The sequence below is a fragment of the Aphelocoma coerulescens genome, chromosome 6 (assembly GCF_041296385.1).
Source record: "Aphelocoma coerulescens isolate FSJ_1873_10779 chromosome 6, UR_Acoe_1.0, whole genome shotgun sequence".
NCBI classification, from domain to species: Eukaryota; Metazoa; Chordata; class Aves; order Passeriformes; family Corvidae; genus Aphelocoma; species Aphelocoma coerulescens.
This window is the reverse complement of record NC_091020.1, coordinates 14,215,117-14,233,958: the sequence shown is the minus strand read 5'-3', so window position 1 is coordinate 14,233,958 and position 18,842 is coordinate 14,215,117. Positions and strand designations below refer to the sequence as shown.

General features: G+C 39.4%; 1 protein-coding gene across 1 annotated transcript in view; it reads left to right on the top strand.

Moving 5' to 3' along the window:
- Positions 1 to 14,186, top strand: part of LRMDA (leucine rich melanocyte differentiation associated) — a 617,496-nt gene extending 603,310 nt beyond the window's left edge. The window contains exon 7 of the mRNA XM_069019305.1: positions 12,044 to 14,186. Coding sequence (XP_068875406.1) covers positions 12,044 to 12,123 — 80 coding nt within the window. The 3' untranslated portion in view covers positions 12,124 to 14,186. The remainder of the gene's footprint in view (positions 1 to 12,043) is intronic.
- Positions 14,187 to 18,842: the final 4,656 nt, after the last annotated feature.

The window sequence follows — 18,842 nt, the reverse complement described above, 5'->3', positions numbered from 1 at the left end:
CACAACAACCTAGGGTGAAGACTTGTGTGTGTGTCTGTTGGGAAATGAGTAAGGGGGGCTGAGGGGGAATACTCAGGTTGTGCGATAGAAAATGATAGGTGTCAAAAAAACCCACAAAATACCTAGGTTGGTTGTGGTCATTTTCTTTGTGTAATATTTTTTGGTTGTCACTGTAGACTGTAAGATCGCTCATTTCATAGTTAATTTTAGATGTATTCTTCCTCTGCTTCCCCCCCCCACCCCCCCCAATGCTTATCCAGTCATCTCCGACACAAGACTATTGCACTATTGCACCTGGGTTCCCAACTATATTAACTCCATTGTGCTGGTGTGCTGAGCACCCCTGATCCTTGACGTCTTTATGCTAAAACCCAAATCCTCCCAACAGCAAAGGGTTAATTGTCTGTTTTCAATGTACTTTAAAACTCTCAGCTCTTGGGAATGATGTTTCCATGAGGATTGAATGTAATTACAAAATAATATAGGCACTCTGTCTTATTTTCAGTGACTGATACTTAAGTCCTTGCTGGTTTTGCTGCCTGTGTTTATATTGGGGCTCTTCCTTCAGTGTACTTGATGCAAGGTATTTGCAAATTTGAGCCTTTGGGCTTTAAATGTTGTGCTGCTTCTTCTGTTCCTTATTCACTACAGATTAGGTATAATTGATGACCTGCATTTACAGACATGGGTGGTATACAGATGTAAATGTTATTATAGCTTTTATATTTTATGTTCTTTCTGAAAGATCATTTTGTCTTTGAATAATACTCCTGTTCAGATTTTGGGGGGTTTATCTCTAAAAGAGAATATGAAATGGATATTGCACATCGTATATTTCTTAAAAGTAATTTGGAATTTTAGGGTATGGGATTGGTGGTGACTGATACACTGCCTGGATGAGATATATCCCTTTGAAAATAACAGCGCCAGTACATGCCTGCATCTGTCTAACCTCATAATTCACTTTCACATTGGGTTATGGATGTCTGCATTCAGTGAGTCTATCTTCCCTTTAGGTATTATTTCAGCCCTTTGAGATAATAAGGAAAGTTTAATTGCGTTGTTAATTGATTTTTTGCACAACATTATTACCTTGATTGATTGCAGAGTTGATGAAAATGTTAGACACAGGCAGTGTAAAGTATCAGCCCAGTAAGGAGTGGGAGCCTTGTGGAGAATAGATAACCTTGATGTTAAGAGCTATATCCTTCAGATATGTCTTCCCTTGACATATTGATGGCCCTTGAAAAGGGAAAAGCTGATTGTATGCAGAATGCAATCATTAAACCCACTTCAGCTGGCTGTTGATTAATTTGTTTTTTCCTGAAGGATCTAGTTAAAGAGAAGGCCTCAGTAGTATCAACAGCAGCCATTTTCCAGGCTTCAGATGATACTTAACCCTCTCCTAGAAGAAAGAAAAATGATACTGTCTTGGTTTAGACAGGCAGATTGTCTGCAAACATTCAGTCCAAGCGCAATTTGGGGATTATAACACTCACTTTACCCTGTTAACTACTGCTTCCTCTGTGACCTCTCCTCCCCCTGCCTTCAGTATTCAGCTTTGCCACAGCTAGCAGAAAGTCACGTTTGATGTTTTCTGAGTAAGACCAGTGTCTGTTCTCAGCAGAGATGCCAACAGGGATGTCAAGCTTGTTTTGCCCAAAGACTGAAATACTTCAGTAGCATATAGCTGCTTCCCAGGAGCCTCTCTGAAAGGACCACAGGGTTCACTGCACACACGTAAGTGGTTAAGCTTTCCTTATCCCTGAAAAGATCTTTCTTGTATAATTTTTTGTTATTACTTCTGAGATCTTTGAGGTCTTCTGTAGGGCAGCTTGTGCTGTTCAGCGCTGCCCCTGGCTTAACAGCAGCACTCGTGCCCTGTTGTTGAATACATTTAACCAAACAGTGGCTGTGTGTGACTGGCTTTTCTGCTGTGAATTCATGTGATGGTCTAATCCCAGACTACCTGCTACCTTCACAAGACTTTCTGCCTTAATAGCACCCACTCCGAGAGTAAAGGTGAAGAGTACTGCCTAAATGGCCTTCTGTGGCAGAAGGGGCTTCCTTGGCTGAAAAACATTCTTGGGATTGAAGGACAGCTTCTGTCTTAAGCCCTTCTTTTCTTTGTACCAGCAAATGACTCAACACATCCAAAATATTTATGCAGCTTTAACCAAGAAATTTAATGCCTCTGGATGTGGTGAAGGTTTTTATCCTTCCCTTAACCATTTAAAGGATATTTGGTAAAGTAACAGGCTATTACTTCCTGTTTAGCTTGGTAGTCTCAAATACAGTCACTCTTTTTTTGTGCTTCTGAGTAATAACAGTGATCAGTGTTGCTTGATTGTTTGGCTACATGTGTTTTATTAGGTCCATTGTGCACATTTTGCCAGTGAACTCCTTTTTCATACAGGGGACATGTTAACTTGCAACATAGTCAAGTCTGACAAATTTGAACCAGCCAAATAAGTGAGTAATATTTCAAGCTGTCAAAGCAGGTGAATACTGATTAAGTGACACACTCCAAAAGCTCTCACCAATATCCGTGCTCTGGTGGAAAATGTTTACTAAGCATAATACTTGTTAGAAAGTCTTTGGTGCTTTAACTAAACTTTAATTACTCTCACCCTAATGGAGGGGTTTTAATGTGTCTCTCTTAAGCTGTTTCTTAGTCCCCGGTTTTTTATCTTTAGCAAAAGCTTCCATAGAGATTAAGAGTGCACCTGTAGACTGTGTTCTACTGGCCACTGTGATTTAACCTTCAGGCCCCCTGCCATTAACATATTTTTTTAAAGGAGGCTGAAGAAGGGGAAAAAGAGTTGAGGATAGAAAACAATGACAATATTTTGGCTTTCAGTACTGGAGGCAGGTTGGGAACTAGACTATGGCCAGTAACGATTTAGCAATAGCAGATGGTACTATATGTCATATAGCATAGAACAAAATTCTACTAAGAGGCAAGCCCAGACTTAGTCCAGAGAATTACATATTTTCTGAATACTTTGAGTGTTTGGACCCAGATGCATTTCTGATTTCACTTGATGCTAAATAGTAATAGCTACAGAAGAGAGAAAGCAGCTCACCCATTGTTGTGGGCTCTGGATGTGTCTTACAAAGTGCCAGATGCCTTCAACTTCTGCTGGAAATCAAGGGAATCCAGGGCCTTGTAGTATCTGCTTCTCAAAAAACACTTATTTTTGTATTAGGAAAAATCATAGCAATCCTATCATTAGCAATTACTTTTTTTTTTTTTTCCTGAGGAAGGGCTTGTGAAAAGGAGCAAGTAATGGCAGACAAAGAAGGTTCCCTTAACTGTATCATAATGTGACAGCAGCACTATTTAATTATGCTCTTCAATTTTGAGAGACTTTCTTTCCCAGCTTTAAAAATAAAAAGCAACTTGTCTTTATTTCAGATGACTCTCTTGAGAAATTTCAAACCAGTTGAGCCAGACTGAATTTTGTATAGCTTTTTTTTCCCCTAATGTGAACTCCTGCAGCAGGAACACATTTGAGATCCAAAGGCAAGTTTTACTCATGAGATGAGCCAAATTTATGTCTAAACTCTCCAGAAGGGCCCTGCTGTTCAAATTTTTTTCACATAAGAATTTGTAATTTTATTGGAATGCTTGCAGACTTTCCGAACAATTATTCCAAAAGTTTGCTTTCTGCCCCATAAATCATGGTACATTTGTTTAATTCTATCACAGTTACTAAAAGACCTTACTTCCCTCTTTTTTCCTCTCGCGTTTTACTGCTAATGCAATCTGTGCATGGTTAAGGTTTGTGAAGTATGATTTAATTATTGTCACTTTTTGTTTTCTTAATGACCTTGTCATTCTTTATGGTTTAGTTCCATTGCTGAGCAGTGTAAGTTTTATTATTAGAATGTAGCCCAAAGTATAGAGCAGCCCAGCAGAAAGGCCATTTTTGCATATGTTAGCCAAATTAACTGAAAATCTCCTAAATTGTATGCTGAGTGTACATCGAACAGCTGAACTTTCCTATATGGTCGGGAAGGGATTTCACAGCCTCCTTTTCCTCCATCATTCTGAATATGTAAAAAGCGTCTCTTATATCACTTTAGTGGTCGCACCGTTGCATTAACAAAAGTAATAGAAAAGTGGTTCAAAGCAGCGCTGGCATTTACGCCGTGAATGTGGGAGAATAACAAGTGCCTCCTCCGCTGCGCTGGAAGCCGGCGGTGGAGACGGGCGGTCGCCTCTCGCCCGGACAGCATTTCGACCCTTTTGTTCAGAGCACTGCTCCGCCATCTGCACACGCACACAGACTGGCGCTCCGTGAGATTGGGCCACCAGAAGTCAGGCTGCGGGGCGAAAGGCTGCGAGCAGAGGTTGTGTAAATCCAGGCTGTGACGGTGACAGCGCGGGGAGCGGGCTGCGGGGCTCGCAGGCAGCGCTGCGCTCCGCAATTGCCGCCCGCCCGCGCGGCTCGGCGGGGCTCACACAAAGGGCTGCTGCCCTCTAGTGCCCGGGGCCCGCCCGCACCGCGCGCCGACAGCGAGTGAGCGCCTGTGGCAGGCGCGGCGTGAGGCGAGGGTGCTCAGCCCATGGAACCTGGCCGGCCTTGGACGTTTGCAGCCTTTTTTTCTGTCTTTACTACTTCTATTTAGACCGCACATGAGAGAATGAGATGCATGGGGAAGTGTTTTAAAGACTAAAAGAACTGCGAGCCCATACTTCCTTTCCCGCATCTCCTTCAAAGGCATTCAATGTATCCAAACGTAAGCATCGGTCCACCCCTAAAATTCGTCACGCTGATGCTTTCTGTGCACTTGGGTTTCTTTGATTACAGTATCTAGCTAACTACACAATTTATGTGTCTGAGTAATTGAAACAAAAAAGAATCTGCTCTGATTTTTCAACATATTTCACAAGTATTTAATCATAAAGTCAGCATTAATTCTCTCCATGACATTAACACTGCAAAACTGGTAAAGATGCACTGAGGAGACAAACACATTTGTTTGGGGTTTTTTGTTTATTTGTGTATTTTTTTGCATGTTTTTTGTTTCATTTTCACTAGAAAGGGACATTCCAACTCCCCAACATATTTCTCTGATGATAGTTACAATAAGCATGGAAAGATTCCAAAGAAATCACAAGTGTAGAACCTTAAATTGTAACAATTATACCCAGAGGAGTATGGAACTGGTTAATGATTTAAAGTATTATGCCCTAAATGCTCCTATTTTAGCCAACAGTAGAGAATCTGTAGACAGCACATGCCCAGATCAAAGCTGATCATGTCAATGTCATTCAAGGAGGGAAAGATACCCTCCTTTCCCCCTGCTCTCCCCCCTACCCTTTTTTTAAACAAAGTATGACATCTGAGGAACAGTGTGTTGATTGTTCCACTGCCAGGATACGCATAATGGAAACATTAGCTCCAAGATAACTTTTAATCTGTCAGCCTAATGGCTCCTTAATGTGTAGAGGGCTTTAAATGTATGTCAGCCAGGGCTGTATAAAGTAATATAGTTTGTGGCCTGAATGGATCTAGATGACTCTGCACCATGACACAATATGGTTTATTATTAAGTATCAGCTCATCAGCTTATTCCCACGGACTTGGACAAGCTTCTCAATTTTCCAGTAACAGATTATGTGAGAAAAAGCTTGCAGTGCCTTCCCCCCCCCCCGCCCCCCCCTTTTTTCTTTCTCCCCCCCTTTCCAAATTACAAGTTCCTTCCCTAGTTGCACTGGGAGCCCTGAAGTGTATTTACAGCAGGCTGCACTTTATCACACGTCAGCTTGACTGCTAGTTTACGCTGAACATTTATGCAGTTTCCTTGGCCCAGGATGCAAACTTCACATCTTTGTATTCCTATCACCTTCACTGCAAATTTTTCCAACATCCCCTCCCTGTTGACTGCTTTGCTCCCCCCTCCCCTACTCTCACTTCCCTACATACTCCCCCCTTTTTCCCCCCCTTCCCACAAACAGGCCAGTGAGACGTGACATGTCACAGTACTTGTCTGTGCAGGATACTTGCAATAATTCAGTGTGTTAGTTCGCCTTCTGTGATTCCTCTCAGCTCTAGCTTAGGTGTGTAATTCTAACACCATTGCTGTAGACTGGATACAGATTTGATTTTGTGCCTTTCAGTAATTTCTTTTAGTCTGAAAGACCATTTTGTGCCCCATGCTGTAGGGTGTCCAGAGGAAAATGTTATCATTTTTCGGCCACCCTGTGGAGGGAGCAGAGCAAAGAGGTAATTCATCTCCTCTGAATGGGAAGGCTACCTTCCTTGAGTCTTGTTACCCTCAGAGGGCAGAGGGAAGTCAGGATCAGCAGTTTGCTAGTGAAGGTATGTCTTCTTTCTCCAGGAAACCTGCCATTGACCACAATCCCTAGTTCATGGGCACCTCTTTGGGAGTATTTGGGGACCACTCTGTGAGTACTGTGGCCATGGTGAAGGGATTTTGCCTTAGCCAGAGCTAGCTCTGTCTTCAACCTTCTCAAGCACAACCTTACCCCTTTATGCACAGCTACTTTTTCTGTCACAGAAGAATTACATATCATTTTTGCTTACATTTAGTGTTTCTATCCTCTTAAAAAGAAATTAACTAGTTTATAACATAAGGAAAGCTAATATTTGTGCATTTGTTATGTGAGCACTTTTGAGTATTTTATGATAGTAATTTAGGGAATTTATCTGAGTTTTGTTTCTTGCTGCCATATTTCAGGTCTTTATAAGATTCCTTTCTACAGCATTTAGCTGTGGCACAACCAAAGGCATTCATATCTGTTGTATTCTCCTCTTTCTGTTGCTCCTTCTGCCCTGATTTAAGGAGTCAAGATCCTGTGTCTTGACTCCAGCCTGGCGCAATCTGCAAACTATGGTTGCAACAAACAGATCAAATGGTAGTGGCCAGAGAACCCATCACATTTACAAGAACAGCTGCAACTCTTCTGTTCTTTTCCTGTGTCACACTGTAGTTTGTGAGCCCAGTTCTCCCCACACTGGCAGTGGTTTGTTTGCTGGGGCAGAGTGCAAGTCTGAGTGCATCTCTCCGGGTTACACCCTTGGCTGCTTTGGGCAGTACTTGGTCACCCGGATGATCCTTTACACCTTTTCTTTTCTTCCAAGGGATCTTCTCAGATTCCTGTGTCAGAGAATTCTTAGGCTGGATCATATTTAATAGAAACAGTTATTCTGTTTCACCAAAAGGAACTGAAAGTAAGTTGTCAACTAGACAACTAGTTAAAGTTGTTAGAATTTCCAGGTAGGTAAAGGGAAAAATGACTAAACTCCTGTAAAAAAGGGTTTGTTTGGGGTTTTTTTTAATCCAGTTTTACATATTCCTTAGAAGGAAAGATTTTTAAGAGTTTTAAATTAATTTGACTTGTGGAGGTGTTTTGCCTAAAGCAGTAGCATTGTAGACTTTAAATTGTTCATAGATAGATATTTATTCTCCTCTAAGTGTTGTCGGTAGGGAATTACCTTCCTTTATAGGAAGTTTATATTAATATTTGAGGGAATTTCACAACTTCTGTTCATTAATTGTAGAATATGCCCAAGTGCCTATGAAAAAAATGATAATGGTATTGATATTTCATCCTGAAGGGTCTCAAAACAATTTACAGATTGGTAGTATAACCACACTGAAATGCACCCAGCTTCTTTGTGGAACATGGCAGCTGTTTAATAGCCCATAGCAAAACTATGCAACAGCAGGTTGTGCAAAAAGAGATGAATATGGATCAAATACAAATTGGCAGTGGAGGATTTAGGTACTGTACTCTAATTAAAGTTAGGTGAAGTAGAATTCCACTAGAATATTGAGTTTGTGTGTGAAGTGCTACACTTTATCTGACCACAGCTCCTAGTACCAGGCCCTGTGGTTAGTCCATGGGAAAGGCAGAAGGCTGTTAACTGAAATTCAGTCCCTGATGGATACTGCACACCAGTGTTTGACAAACAGATTTAATTGTGAATACTTTGCTGCTTTCACTTGCAGAGGGGCTTATTAAAAACATTTGATGTTAAAATGGGTGCCTGGTGGGGATGCTGGGCAGATGTGGCAATAGGTTTTGATGGGGGTGGCAAAATTTTTGGCTTGACTACTTAGTTCTAGTAATTACTTTTTAAAGAAAACTGAATACTACTGGAGGAAGCTGTGTTGATGGAAGCTGCCCAAGTTGTGATGACTGAGAGGTGGGTTTTTCTAGGTGTGGAGTATTAATGTACTAGGAAAAAGAGGTGGGAAAATGGCAACAAAATGCTACCCGACAACAATTCCCTTAGGTCACTGTTGGCTTGAGCTGAATTTTGGCCTATAACTAACTAAGGCTGTATGATCTAATGCATCCCATTGCAACTTGCTTTTGCCACTTGTAATACAATACATCTGCAAACTTCTTTTTTGCTCTAGCAAAGTGTAGAGAGGCTTAAAAGCACCGTAGCCCTCTGCAAAATATACCAAATTTAAAAGGAGCTAACATGGCTTGCACTTTTTCACGTGCTTTAGTATGCATGTATGTATTTATTTATTTATTTGGATAATTGGGTTTTCCCTCAGCAAAGGAAAGGCTGGTGTTGCTGACATTACAATGTGTTTGTGAAGAAAGACTGATACCACAACACATGCAAGCAACTGCAAGGTCATTACTTACCCAGCATAATTAGAACATCCATTCCAAAGGGTGAAAACATTTAAAAGATAGAGAGGGAATTTAAAAATTATTCTTCCCAATGCATTTTTTTCATAATTATAGTTTTAACAGCTTGTGGTGATGGTAGAATCAGCTACTTAAGAAAAATTAGAAGCCTCATTCAGGGAAGATGATCCCTCAAGAGACCTTGTGTTGTCATTTCTTAAGAACCTCGAGCAGAAACCTCATTCTGGATGCTGTGTATTGTTTTGATGTATGGGGGGTATACTTAGCTTATTATGGCCAATGCTGGATATTTTAATTAAAAAACACCGGAACAGCCACAGATGTATTGTTTTCCCCTTATTCTTTCCCTTGTCTGTGTACAAAAGAACAAATGTACTTTTGCCCCTGCAAGGAAAGAATACCATAGCAGATAGGCAGAAAAAAACCCAGTAGCTTTCCTGAATTCGCATGTGACATATCTTAGCATCAAAATTCTCATTGCGGCACACAAACCTCTTGTAGTTCTCTGAGCTTTCAGTAGTTGCCAAAGGGAGGAGGAACATAAAGAGGAAAAACAAAGCAAAACAAATAACCAAGCCAGTCACTGCATTTAATTTATGAGCAAGATTATTGTTTTACAAATAACCTTCATGATAAACAAGGTCTCATGGCAACATTTTCAAATGTGCTTTTATCAAGGCTCTCTGAGCAGCGTGTGTAATATGCCTGGCAATCGAATCACAGCTGTGTGCCTGGGTAGGGAATCTCTGCGGAGACAACACTTCCTTAATTTAAACAATTGTAGGCTGCAGGATTTCAAAAATTTCAGCTGACTTTAACTGTCACTAGCCCAAGCACCTTTATCCCCAGGCGAGCAGCAGCAGCTGGATTTCATTTCCTGCTGCCAGACTGTCCGACATCTTTGCTGAACATCCCAGGAACAGAGCGTCTTTACTTTAAAGATTTTATTCAAGGTGACAGCTCCTCACACTTTAGCGTTCAGATCACCTCAAGTAGCTGAGATATCAGTGAAAATGAGAGCACTTCTCCAGCAAACTCCAAATTTAGATTGACTGAGGTTATCCTTAGGCCTCTAGACCCAGCCTCCACGACAGCACAGGCCTGCCAGTAACTTTAAAACTACAGTGGAGTTTGTAATGATGTCTGGGGAGAAATATTCTGCCAGAGCAGTGGAGGATACTATAAGCGATAGGAAATGATGTCAGATTTAGTTAGGACTGGAGACAGTGTTAGAATATACTTGGCATAATATGGCACCGGTATCTCTGTCAGCATCTCTGTTTTCTGTCACCGCACACAATCCCAGGCCTGTCTGTAGCCCTGACAGTGTCTTTTTAGATCAGGTTATTGCCAACTTGGAAACTGGCTCAGCACAGCACCATACAGCCCCCTTTGTTTGAAGTCTGCCCTTTTGTCATTAATGCACTTGATGTCTATTTAAATCTGACGATGAATACAGTATCTGTTTTCCTGTCAAGAGATCATTGACAATATTAATGCCTCATGTCCTTGCCTCATTTTCTAAGCACTGACACCTAGCTATAGTCTCCAGCATTCATCAAACAGCACTCTCTCACCAGCATCTCTATAAACAGTCTTGCTTCCAGTCCTTAAGAAATGCAGGAGACCTCAAACAAGACTTTTATCAATGCCAGTGAAAAAGGAGTCCAAAGAATGTCGTTAATAAACTGCTCATATCCTTTGCATTTAGAGCTCTAAATGGCCTCGTTACCAACCTAATGCCTGCTGCAGCCTGACTTGGAATATCTGTTTAGGGAAAGAAAAACTTGCTCTTCATTAGACTTTTGGTTAGGAATGCTAATATTATCTTTTGCACGTGGTAACTGCTCCACTAGAGAAATTATTGAAATTGAAATTATTGAAGAAAGCTCTATGCAGCAGGGGAAAGTGATCAGGCACTGCACCATATAGTCCCCATTTGTATTATCCTGAAGGGAAATGTTTTTCACAACAAATGACAGGCCTATCAATTTCCCTGCTACAACCCTCATAGGAATGCGTTACCTTCACGATGTCTTGGAGAGAAAGAAGAGCATGGGTTAACATTAATCTTGCATGACCCGTGCCTTCCAAAGCCTTAGTAACTTATCTGACATGTTATACTGGAAAAAAAATGGATGCAGAATATAAAAGCTTGCATAGTTAATTCATACTGCAGGTGGGCACAGTAATGGCTGTGTGAGTTCTTGAAATCTAAAACAGGAATGAATTGAGGATCTGCTCCTCCCCCTTCTTTGCCCTTTATGTAAAGCAGTGTTTGTCTCCTTTGGGCTAGGTTATGTTTGCCCTTACGGAGGTGAGCTGGATACTTCAGTGTCTGCTGTGGTAAGACACTCCCAGGGCAGAGGAGACCTGTTCATGAGAGATGACTTTAATTTGACTATACATGTCTGAGGGCTCAAAGAACAACTCTGCTAGTAAAATTCAGCATCTTTGAGGATGTTCACAGGTGGGATGTGACTGTGAACTTACGCTTTCACATACCACTTAGTACCACCAGAGGGGATGCTTTTGAATAAGGTAGTGAGATTTGCAGGTATGTGTGTCTCACCCACAGCAGTTAAGGCTTCTTCAGGCATCTTTCTGCCTGTACTCACTGAATAATGTGCCTTGCCTCCCAAAACCAGTATTATGGTTAATTATTGAAAGCATCCTGCATGTGCCAATATTTAGCATAATTAAATTGTATCTTGCTCATGGGATGTTGTGATGTTTTTTGGAGGGATACTTTGGAAATGTTTTTATTAAATATTTATTTGTATGTATAAAAACGCTGGAGTCTGAGAAGGCTGTTCTAGCCAATGTCTGTCGATGGCTTCCCATATAGATTTCAGCCACGCACTTTGGTTCTCTGTCACTGAAAACAAGGATGGTTTAGGTGCTTGCAGTACGACTTTGGGAAAGTATGACAGGTTTTCCAGGATCCACATTAAACTGTAATTATTTGCTGTTGGGTTTTTTGTTTCCTGTTTGGTTTCGTTCATCAGGAAAACCTTTAAAACACATAGCAGGGAGATAGCAGAGAGCACTGAATATAACTTCAACCCAGACTTTCTGTTTTTTAAAAGCAGGACAGAGGTACTGTGATTTAAAACACAATATATGATATTTCAGTGTTATGTAGTTCTGTTTTTGAAGGCACTTGTGGATGTATGTTTAACAGGATAGGTCATGTAGGTATTTGAACAAATTTTTCTGGTGGGTTCAAAACTGCTGATTGAAATGGCAATACTGTATATTTGAAATGCACAAACTTTCTTTTGCAGGACAAGAGAAAACTGCTTCTTTCCCTCCTTCAGATTTCCCATGTTATTTGCTTTATTGTATATTGTTCTACTCCAATCCTAACTGTAATTCATTTCCTTTTTATTGTAGGCGTTTTGGGGAAATGTCGCTACATTTACTATGGAAAACATTCCGAGGGCAACAGATTCATCCAAGATGACCAGCTATAAAACACAGTGCTGTTTCATGCCTCTTCAATCCCTCTACACAAGAAGCACAAATCACATCTAAATTTTAAGCATGTAACTAAAGTCCTCTAGTGCCTTCTGCTGACTTTGCCAAGCCTGTCAAGATCATCCTTCTATCTTAGTCTGAGTAGTCACATAGAGATTGACATGATTGCCTTTAAGCAGGTCCCATCCACCAGTGTGACAGACAGCTGCAGCCGAGCACCCGGCCTGACAGGAGGAGCACCGTGATGGATTGCCTGGTCCAAGTGCTGCTCACAGGAGAGCAGGGGTCACACCTGGGGCTGGACTGAGCCTGCTCCATCGGTGGCGCCTCCGCAAAAGCTCCGCGTTTATCTCTGCCTGGCCTGTTGAGCGAAAGTGGCTGGTGATACCAAAGTGTTTATAACAGAGAGAGGCTGTAATTTCAGATGAAAAAGCCCTTATCAGTTCTTTTTTTTTTTTCCCTGTGAATTAAGTGCTTGTGTTTCTATCATCTCATATGTGCATACACAAATCCTTTCACAGTTTGGTAGTATAGCCACCCACCCCCAAATGAGCCTAGATGGATTATTTTTTCTTTCAGCAGGGAAAAATATATATCCTGAAAACATTTTGGCCATGCAAAGCATTGTCAATTCGTATGGATGTTTATAAGCAAAGGAAAAGGATTTAAGCAATTTCCCAGACAAACAAAATTTTCTTGTCCTTGAATTGCATCTTATCATTTACTAGCTCTTACCTTCAGAAAAGTGAATATTTCTTTATGCTGTAGAATAGTGGCATAGTTTACCTGTTTATACTTGGAAGAAGTCTTTGTTAGTGGTATTGACAGTGTGTATTATTCCTGGTTTATTGCACAAGATATTTTTAACTTGTAGGGATTACGTGTAGAATTAAATGCTTAAATTTGGGGAAAAAAGTGATTAAAAGGAGTGATATAAATCTGCCACCAGATGGGTATGATTATTCAGAGGGGAGAAAAGTCAACAAAAGTAACTGGTGGAATTAACATAAATAGCAGCTTTACTAATATGTTAGGGAGATGAGTTCTGAATAATCCCTTTTGGTATCGATGTAAAAAAAGCTATTGTCAAATGTTCAGTCAACAAAGAATAAAAAACCATGGCAAATTTCCTGCTTTTCTGATAAAGAGGTTAGATATATTTAGAATCATGAACTTGTTACTGTGAAAAAGTCCCATACTTCATGCATACGTTGTGTTAAATTCTACTTGGTACAGTGGGATTGGCCGAGGAATATGCAAAATTTCTTAGCTCTGGACTGTTCCAAACCCATTCATATTGATCCCAGCTGAGAGCTATCACTGCCTAGCTGTTATTGGTTTGTTTGAAATTACTTGGTGGTCTTTGTTCACTTTCCTGGTTGAAAAAAAATCAGTTTTTAGAAACTGTCTACCTTGAGGGCTGTTATTAGATGGCATTACAGGTGGAAGTGAACTGGATGTGGAAGCCAGTCATAAAAGCAGGTTTGACTGATGAAATAGTAAGGCTTGCTGCTGAGCAGCATTTTAGGCCTTACTCAGTAAACAGAAGCCTTTGCTCATTCTGGAAGTATATAATAAATCTTTAACAGATACTTAAAATCAGTGATGAACACAGAATGATCTAGTTCACACCACTTGTAGTTCAAATTGAGTTCTGAGCTGTTTGCTGTATAAATTGGTGTCTGGAAAGCACATTTTAGCCACTTCTAATGTCATATATGACTAAAATGAAATGCCAATTCACATTAGAAGTCCTAGGAAATATCAGATAAATGAAAACTACATGCCTCTTTCTTTAATCAAAAATATAATTAGAAATATTTAGGGCACTTGTCATCTGTTTCAGTTCCCAATAACAGCAGTTTTAGTTTGTTCCTATCATGATGTCTGTTTTGAAGCCTCCCCACATTTTGGCCATGGCAATGTTACAGGCAGCAGCATTCAGAGTAGGGGTGTTTAGAATAACCTAATGTCACTTTCAGTCTGTTTGCATATATGTTCTTGTCTTTGTAAAAGGCTTTAACCCTGCCTCAAACAATAAACAGCACTTGCAAACTGACCGCATGATTTTTCCAGCTTTATTTTGCTTGTTTACTTTTCCTAATGTCAAAACCATTTGTATCATTTTCAGGAGTGTTTTCTTCCTAGCAAAGCTTTGGAGGCAAAAATATTTTTGGAATGAAATTTGAACAAAGTCTCTTCCACTTTGGTTTTTGTTTTCACTTGGGGGATTATATACCTATAGTTAAATATGGTAAAGCCCTAATTAAAATCTGCTTGAAGGGAATTTACACTAAATGTCTCTGATTCTGGAAAATCCAAAGGAAAATCTGTGAATAATTATTTTATATTACTAACATGTATTAGGATATTATGTAAAAACATGCATGGATGTGTATTACTGTTTATGCAAACATATTTTTCTTTTTTAATATGCAGAGCATTTTATTTTCAGATGTGTTCTGCTGAAATTCTGGTTTAAGAGATGGCAGAATTTTCACACCTGGGGTTGCTATCTATACTTGGTTCTTTCCGAAGTGGGAGATGTGCCTGAATTTCTTGAATGACCTATCATTTAGGATGAAAGTTACAGTAAAGTAATCTAGGAAGAGACTCCACTCTCTTTCCTTTGCTTCTCCTTCTCCATATGTGTCACATTTTTGCCTCTTAAGATTAACTAGGCTATTAAAAATAAAAGATTTGCCTACAAAGTTAAAAATATTTTAAGATATGTATATTTCAAAGGCACGCATGACTGCATTATTAGTTCTTATTGTTGTAACAAGAAAAATTTGGCCAACCATGTTTCTTGACAAACAAAAACATTAGAGATGCTTGAGTAATTAATCTTCAAATACTACAAATTTAAAAAAAAGTCCAAACTTCAGTCCTAGCTTCAGTCTTGAGGTGACCTTTGCCTTTTGTCAGACATCACACGTCTTCACAATTGAAGACTAGGAGGCAAATGTTTTTATTGGGAGATGTCTATAGAAGCTATGCCTACTAAATTTGTAACTTTATGTATTGAAAATGTTAATCCCTAGCCTTCAAATTAAAAATAAGAAAACTAGAAATTCACTTCAAAGTTACAAAGATAAATGACCTTCAGTGAAAATCCTGCTGTTATGGATACACAAACCTAACTTTAGAGCACGTTGGCTCTAATTGAATCTGTTGCTTGCATAAATGATTTATGGAATTGCTGAAAGTATGTCACCACTGAAGCCACTTTTTTCTCCTTTCTTAGGGCTTAGTCTCACACTATTTACTCTAGTATTTGCCTTACTCAAACTGTGAGTCTCTTTGAAGTCAATGTGTTAGCCATGAGAATTAGAGTTACTAAGTTTTGAAAGGCTGATAGGCAGTCCTTTTTAATACATTTGTTCTTTGAGCAGAGCATTACTTGATTGCTGAGTGTTCGATTCTCACATCTTTACAGATGAAAAATCACTGTATGCTGGTGTACCAGTGCTCCCATTTAAGTCACAAGAAAGAAACGAACCTGTCGGTGCTTTTGAAAATGCTTTCTGTAAATTACAGGGTTCATTTGCTGCTAGTAGATGTATTTAATATTTTTTATTCCTGTCAACAGTATGAGTATGTTGGGAAATGTTTGCCCCCAGCAGAACTTTTCTGGTTGCAGCCTTTGTGGTGAGGTTCTGAATCAGCCCATTTTATACTGACTCACATTGAGTCTTACCACATATTTCTTCTTAATGTGGTGTGATAGTTGGCAGATGAATCTCTGCTTGCCCACTTTGGGAAAGTTTATTGTCTTTATTCTGTAGATCTGTCTGTCTTTTTGCTTTGTTAAATGGTTGGCATATGTGAAAGAAAGAGATGAAATTCTGCTTTCCAGAGGTGTAACCATATAGCCACACTGAGTCTGTATGTTTGACATGGGTTTCTAAGTATCTGTTTGCAGGTCCAGTCTGCAGGTCAGTAAATCTGGTGATATGAAGTCAGGGTCTTGCATGGGTTGCTAGCTGTTGTCCTCTGTTCCTAAAGATCTCTAGCTGTGTCCTTGTCTGCTTCAATTGCCATGTCATTGCACTGCAAGAAAGTGATGGCACAAAATAGGTAAGTGCTCCCCTTTTGTTTTTAAAGTGAAATTTCTGCTTCTCTGCTCATAGTATACGAATTGAAGTGCATGGTTTGTTTTTTTCAATGGTTTTATATGTACACCTGGTAACTGTTACATCTCACTGGCTAGTCTTTTTCTGCTATTCAGTTAAAATCTGTTTTCCCCAGTCTTTTCTACTCCTAGTAGTGGGACTAAAACAAAACAAATGATTGCAAGAAAACAAGCATTTAAAAATCTTACTATGGGGCCATGCCTATGTGAACAACTCTGTGGGACAGATGAGCACTGTTATATACAAACATACCTAAACGGATTGACAGACCAAGATCCCAGTTTGGAGCTTTGGAGTTAGCCTGTGAATGTGAACAACTGATAGAGCCTTTGATTTCCTTATGCCACTCTCACAGCATTAGCTGGTTAGAGAAAGTTGTCTTGCCTAAAATGAGTTAATGCTCATTTTACTTCTAATATTATCCAAATACCTCACCAAGGCCTTGGATTATATGAGAGCTAGGCCTGAGAAAAATGGCTTCTTCCAGTGATTAATAACCTGCTCTTAAGAAGTCTTAAAAGTATTTTCTTTGGCATTTGCTATGTGAGAACATTCAGGATATACTCAGCACTCCTACTTCATCAGAACTGGCTGAATTAATACATTTTCCATGTGCAGTTCTAAAGCAGCTGAATCTTTCTAAAAGTTACCTTTTAGGTTAGGTGGCTCTTGATGGACTTGCCTCTGGTGGTGTTGTCAACCTGAAGCTGACCCTTGCTTAGAATTGCTGACAATTAGATTAAGGTTTCAGATCAGGATTTTCACAAGCCTTCAAGGAGCAGATATTTTTAAGGACAAGCTAAGTCGTAGTCATGGCACATTCACAAAATATCATCATCATCTCAGAATCCTCAGCATTTTAAGGAAAACAGCGTCTTGGAAAATATATTTAGTTCTAGCTTAGTTGTGTTCATAGGTTTTAATGTAAAATATATTCTACACTATCACATTACATGCAATTTTTTAGGCTGTGAGAGCAATTTCTAAATGTGTTCAAAATATCCTGCAAAACAAGTGTAAAATCTCTTGCAAATTTTTTGCATTCTGATTGAAACTTTTGTTGTCAGTTCAAAACCAAAACTGTAAAGTCAAGGTTGGGGGGTTTTTAACCTATCTTAATCCACAACTTTTATAACAGATCCTTGAACTCTCATCCACAATTCCTCTTAGAAAATAAATACATCCTAATGGTATTGTAGCTTTATAGTAAAATATATATGGAGTAATCTGTTTGGAAATGTCAGTATTAAATGTAAGATTCAATTCAATATTTTATTTGGAAATAAAGAGGAGCTTCACAGGATCTCTTCAGATCATACTCTGGAGAACATAAATGGCAGAAGTTTGAAGCTTAAGAAATTCTACATTACTTTTACAACTAAATCGGGAAAATAAAGAATATGAAGGTAACCAAAAATTATACTACTGACTTTGTTTTTGTCTGTAATTGCCCTCCTGCTTTTAATTTAACACTACTTTGCAATTGAGTATTTAAGATTCAATATAGGAAAAACAAAGGACATTTCATAAGATAATCTACTTATTCATTTTGTAGGCTTCTCTGATTTTTTAAGACCTTTGGAACAATGTGAACACTCAATTAGCTAACATTCAGTGCATCTACCAAGTAAGCAGACAGTTGTGGACTTCAGGGAATTTTCAAACACACATGCTGTTCAACCTTAGCAATTTTCTTTTACCTAGGAATTGTTTTCAGAAATTCCCTTATAATGAAATTTCTGTTTAAGTTGATAGCTGTAAATGAGGGCACAGTTGCTTCATTTCCTTTTGACAATAAGCCAAATTCATCCCTGGTGGAACTCCATTGATTTAACTCTACTTGAACTAAGCTACACTGGGGATGAATTTGACCCAGCTCAAGATTTTTTTCTATTCATCTTTTCTTTAATTTCCTTTAGCTTAGTAGTCACTTTAGGGCTGGACAGAGAATTACAATGCAAGAGAGGGGAAAAGCAAAACTTCTCTGCTCAAAAGTCATTTCCTTTTTAATACCCTACTGATTTAGCCATGACTCGTAATGTGTTTCAGGTAGCCAAATTTCAACATCAATTTTGGAAGGAAGTTCACTATGCTTTGCGTCTCTTTCCTTGGCTACTTCCCAAACCACCGAATCACCACCTAGTATACAATGCACATATTATAAAAGGCAGTGTTAATGTCAGTGCTCTAGGAAACTATCTGGATAAACTGCAGTTGTCATGTGGTGCTTGATATGGTTAACTGGATCTTCACTGATTACACCCCTCTTTGTCCAGTACTTCAGATGGTGGTAGAGCTTTGAGATCTCTACACCTGTAATGCCCAACATATCTTCCCCCAAACTACTGCTTGCCATGCCTGGATTTCTGCAAGTCTTTTTTTTTTCCTTAGAAGTTCAGGGTTTTGTGGGTTCACACCCAATAAGTTTCAAGTTTGAGCAAAAGCCGAAAGCATCGTTCAGCCAAAATCTCTGCTGAGCTGTATGTGGTTTTCATCTGAAACTGTAAATCCACTATGTTCACTGAGGGGTTAGCAAAACTGGCCTGAATGTCAAACCTCTAGCAGCTCTCCCAAATCAG